The sequence below is a fragment of the Cajanus cajan genome, chromosome 2 (assembly GCF_000230855.2).
Source record: "Cajanus cajan strain Asha chromosome 2, NIPB_CcT2T_4, whole genome shotgun sequence".
Taxonomy (NCBI): Eukaryota; Viridiplantae; Streptophyta; class Magnoliopsida; order Fabales; family Fabaceae; genus Cajanus; species Cajanus cajan.
Window position 1 is genome coordinate 11589541 of NC_138518.1, and position 5941 is coordinate 11595481.

A 5941-nucleotide genomic window follows, 5' to 3' on the forward strand; every position below is an offset into this window, starting at 1 on the left:
GCTAGAATAAAGCAATTTTTTATTTATAAGATATAATATAATATGATTTAAAATGGTAAATAAATAGGTTGGGTGAATTTTATATGCATCATAAAAGAGTTATGTTTTTTAAATACGTTTAAAACATATTGCAAATGATTAATAAATTATTTTTATTCATTCATTCCAATTCAAAACTTTTCCATTTTTTTACTTTCGAACAGGTACCTTTCTTCGAGATAATTTTATTTAGGAATTAATCATAATTTAGTATGCTTATCCTTCCTAAATGCGTTCATTGCCAAGTGATTATAAACCAAAACTATCTATTTTCTTATAAAGCATTCATAGTATTATTATGGATATACAAATAAAAATTGTGAAAGCCTAAAGTTATACACAATCAATTAATTTAGATGTGACATGATTTGATCGTAATGTCTAACATGATCTAATATATTGATCATGTTATGATCCTTGTACCAAATTGTGAAATCATAGTCTTTCTTGTCACAAAAATAACAGCACGCGCAGCAGCACCAAATACAATGAATCCAACAAACAAGAGATATCTCAATAAGCATTGTGTGCATATGTTTCTAAGCATTTTGTTAGTTTTGATTTTCTTTATACATTTAAAGCAAAGAATGTCAAGAATAATTTAATAGAATATTTCAGAGTATTAATTACTTAGGGTAGTGAGAATATAATAAATAAAGAGTTCAGAATGTCACAAATTAATAATATAAGTACACAATATGAATGACGTGTATTTAGTGCATAATAAAAGACTCAAAATTTGAAAAATATGGAAAAGATAATTAATTAACACCTTAAGGTAACATATACATGTAAAAATATAGATTGATGAGTAAATAATTTAGGCATCAACGCCATAAAGTCATATTTTAAATTTAATATAAGATCAATACATCGATTTTCCTTAATTTACAATACCCTTCTTCTAGCAACGTAAATATAATACTTTTCTATTATAAAATGACCGTAATTTTAACATTTGAATATTTTTCAAAATAACATATTTTTATTTTCAATGTAATTATTATTTTTCTAATTTATCCTCTCAAAAAAATTTTAATCATTACAATTAAAAGTAATTTATTTATTAAAATATTGAAATTATTTTAATAAAATTATTTTAAAAGATGATATATTTATTATTGATTTTAATTAATCTGTGTAGAATCTTTAAACTGCAATTATTTTGGAACAAATGAAGTATATAATCATGCAGGATGAGAGAGAGGGGAATAGAGGTGAATGAATTTCAAAGTTGATACTTAGTGGTGTGTTTACATCTTCTTGCTAGATCTATATATTATCTAGCACTAAATAACAACTTGCAACTCCACATTATTCCTTGAGTTATACACATTATATATGCTACATACAGATACAGTTTAAACTAAGCTTTATTTTGCTCTTCGCATTCTAAATGATGACTATTCACATTTCTCTTTGACGATAATTGCACCAACCTATTCCCTGAAAATGACATGAAATATACTTCACAAGAAACAGCCCAGGGCACAAACAACTCAAGAAATATCCTAGGCCCACCCTAAATCTAGCACAATTGACAATTGGGTTACAATTTTTGCAAAACATGAAAAAGAAGAAACAATGAGTAACAAGAAGATGAAGATAATAACAAGTATTATTATGGAAGTAGCTAGACTGCAAACAAGTATTTGTAAGGTACTGGTTAAAAAATTATAAGTAGAAAAATTTGTGAAAAGATTAAAATGTTATCAGCAGATCACTTTTACACAATTTCTAATGCATTTATATCATATTCTTTTTTCATTAATAAAAAACTATTGTTGATTTTTTAACCAGCATCCTTAACACACACTCTTTGCACAATTCTTTCTGAAAGAATTGAAAAAATGGAAGGAGGAAGAGAGAGATAGAAAGAATTAGAATTGGAAATAAAAGACGAGATGACCGATATTTAAGGTGTGTTTGGAAGAACATCAACATGATATGATCAATATCATGTTAACGTAGAAGGGTTAACTATCACGTTTTTTTTATTTTTTATTTTTGTATTCAAACACTCACTTAAACTTGGAAATCAAGAGAAGGAAAATAGGAAATGTCTTGCATCAAGCCCTCAAAGTCCCATTCTCCCATTCTAAAGTTTTCCCCTTGGCCATGATTTGCAAACCCAAACAAGTCCTCTACAACTACGTTGTTGGGGCTTTGAATAGTGTTATTGAAGCAACTAATATTCTTGAACTGGTGGTTGTTATGGCTTTTCACATCAATTGGGGTGCTATTACTATTGTCCTCAATGCTTGTACTTTCTAGTGGAGGAAGGGAAAAGTCGTTTTCTAACCCCGTTTTATTAGGCTCCAACATTGTCCCATAATAACCACCATGAACCCCATCATGATCATGTGTCATACCAACTTGGGTTAAGCATGCAGAAGCCATGTTGTCAAGGTAACCGGCTGCACCGGTCATGTCATAACGGTTGGACAACAAGGGAAAGGGGTCAAATTGGTCGGGTAAAACCATGTTGTTGGCATGCATGGATGATGATGATGTTGAGGAGGAGGAGTCCATGCACATGGTCATGAGGTCATGCTCGTTGTTCATGGGCATGATCCCAGCCATGACATGATCTCTAGGCTCTGATGAGTCACTGTTGTTTGGTGATGAAGTTGAGTTGTTGATTTTCAACCTTTTCTTGAGAGTGGAGTTCCAGAAATTCTTTATCTCATTGTCTGTGCGACCAGGGAGACGTGCAGCGATCTGAGACCATCTGAGATTTACAACTTGGAAATGGTTAAGAGAAGAGAATAAAAGTAAATAAATAAATAAATAATTTTTCGGAACATAAAATAAATTAATGTTTTGTAGACAATTCTTTTTGGTTTATATATTATTTGGACAATTTTGTAGACAATTTCGAAACATAATATATATAACATCAGATTTGGTATACATAATTTTTTGGACACTTTTGTGTTTATAACAACTTTCAAACTAATCTATTTTAATATCTCTCCTTCATTATTTTTTATTTAATTTATATATTTTTTACTTTGAATTAATCTCTACCTAATCAATAATCACTTTTTTACAAATTTTTTAAATGATAGAGACATGCCCCACTAGTTTATCTTAAAATAAATTAATAAATTGACCATATCTCGCATCTCACAAATATGAATGAAAGCAGGAAACAAATGAGAAAAAGGAAAAAACCCCTAATATTTTTACATTAAATATACCTGATTTTAAACACTTTTAAAATAAAAGAATAATTTAACTAGTAAATTAGGTAAATTTAATAACATGAGAACGTTTGGTACAAGGAAAACTTTAACTTTCCTGGGAATCTAACACTAGAAATGTTTGTTCTCTGCATTTTATTTATTATTTAAAAAATAATATTTCTAAGAAATATTGTTTTTCAAGATATTGTTATGGAGAGGTAAAAATTTAACCTTTTTTTGAGATAAAAGTAAAATTTTAGTGTAATAAAAATATCATATTATTTTTATTTATTTATTTAATGTAATAAAAATCTTTGATCTCATATAATATTTAAAAACATTTTTAAAAACATTTATGACCAAACAAAGAAATTTTTATGATTCTAGAAATCATAACTCTCAAAATTTATAATTCATGAAAAAATTTGTTGTATGTCAAAGGTCCTCTTAATCTAAGATTGAAGTTATAGTCAAGTCAGGTACTATTTTATTTTTAAATATTTATTTTTGATATGTACCCTTTTTCCATAGCAAACTTATAGAATAAATGAAGCTTTAGCACGAGATATTCTGAGGTCTAATGAGATATTTTGATATAAACTAAAACCCATTACACGTACAAGTCACAAAGTGAAGTACTCGTGCTTCTGAGTGCGTAAGACTTAAATAAATAAAGAGTAATATCTACGTCATTTTGTGGGTGCTGCTAATAATTAAATTTTATAAACTTTAGTTAATAATAATAATAAAAATTGTGATGAAAAATGTGTTGTTAACATTTATATATTATATTGGATGAACATGATGGAGTACAAGGCTCTAATATTTAATAATTGATGGTTTAGATGGTGTAAAAAAAAATTCATGGGTTAGAAAATATTTTCAAAGATTACTAGTGAATAGTCAAATGTATTATGGGTCAGACCATCCTTAAGCAGAAAGCTAGACTATGATAGTTAAGGCAAAACCCCTGACATGCTTTTAGGCTACGTCATTTTATGTAGTTATGCCTCCAAGTTGATAAAAATCCTATATATATTCAGTTCAATTTCTAAAAATAAGATCATGATTGGGAATTTCCCTATACCCTTCACAATTAATCTTCAATGACATTGCATCTATTTTGTTTTGTCTTTATATCAAAGACATATTTGTTTATCCATTTTTACTTTTGATAGGAAAGTTTAATCTTCTTAGAACATCTCTATTGAAAGTTGGATTACGAGATTCTCAAACTTAAAAATATTAATTAAGTTTTACCATTTGAACAATTGACATGTCAGTTTTTATATAGAACATATTGTTTATATATATAAACCACTTTTCTTAATAATTTTTTAAGAATTATGAAAATAATTGTATATTTTACTTTAGCTTTATAAAGATTGTATCGTTTCGGAGAAAAAAATACTTATTAAAGTTCTTAAAATTTATGATACATTATAAGAACTATACTAAAAGTGAGTTACAATTTGTGAATTTGAAACTCGAAAATACTCTTGTCGGTCACTAGGAGATCTTATATATATTGCAAAAGAAAAAAGTTATATAGGTATAGTAATCAACAATAAGTTGAACTGGATGTTGTATTATTTTTTTTAATCAATTAGAATCAAACTCAATTCGAAGAAACTTGTAACAATTCACGCAACCTATTGGATTAATGGGGTGAAATAGATGTTGTATGAAACTATGGGAAGTGTAAGGAAAGAAATGACCATTGAGAGAAGAAAGTACATCAATGCAAGGAAGGGAAAGAAGTTTTGTGGTAAGAAAGTATGGCAATGCAAGGAAGGAAAAGAAGGTTAAGGAGAGGGGTACCTGTTGCCAAGAATGGAGTGCAAGTGAATGATGAGTTCTTCCTCTTGGGGTGAGAATGCACCACGTTTGAGGTCAGGTCTCAAGTAGTTAATCCAACGAAGACGACAACTTTTGCCACACCTTTGAAGGCCAGCATTCCTAGCAATGTCACTCCAACACCCTTGTCCCTTAGTGATCATGTACCTTATCAGCTTCTCATCTTCCTCAGGTGACCACAACCCTTTCCTTAGCTTACTCTTAATGTTGTTGTTGTTGCTCATTTTGTTATCTTTTCCCATCATATCAGGTTTCCTCATTTGCCACAAACCCAATGCAAGTGGTGATATAATGGGGTGTGAGCTAGCCCTTGAGGCCTTGAGTTTATGATGAAGTGTGATAAAGATCTATGTATCTATGAGAAAGCTATATAGGTGAATGATGGTTTTGAGGGACAGAGAGAAGGCTTCATGGAGTGGGAATGGTGAATAATAATAATAATGATGATGCTGATGCTTGCGGGGTTTGCTTAAAATATGAATATGAGGTGTAGAGAGAGAGAGAAAGAAAATATGAGATTTGTGTTTGTTGGTTGATAGGTAGAGTGGAAAACGGATTGGAGGGGGACCTCCTTAACCCTTAGAAAGAGAGAGTGTTGCTCTTCTTGTCTTTGACTCAATTCTTGTCTTTTTCGATACATTTTACTTCACTCACAAGGTAATCATAGTCTTTTATTGTATGGACACACAAACAATTTTGCTTCCACTTCACATAATACTCTGTCTTTATTTCTCACTATAGCTTTTTAACTTCAAATTCACGTGTGTTGAGAGTGCTACCTATAGTGATTTTAATATATATATTATTTATCTTATTACACATAGTTTCTTGTTAATTGATTAAGAGATTAATTTTAT

General features: G+C 29.5%; 1 protein-coding gene across 1 annotated transcript; it reads right to left on the minus strand.

Annotated features, from left to right (window-relative positions):
• Positions 1–1246: 1246 nt before the first annotated feature.
• Positions 1247–5571, minus strand: LOC109814409 (transcription factor MYB83). Its single transcript, XM_020378824.3, has 2 exons — positions 5049–5571; positions 1247–2770 (listed from the first exon to the last, which is right to left on the minus strand). Exons 1-2 carry the CDS (start codon positions 5342–5344, stop codon positions 2065–2067), a joined length of 1002 nt encoding a protein of 333 aa, XP_020234413.2. The 5' UTR covers positions 5345–5571; the 3' UTR covers positions 1247–2064.
• Between the last annotated feature and the right edge of the window lie 370 nt (positions 5572–5941).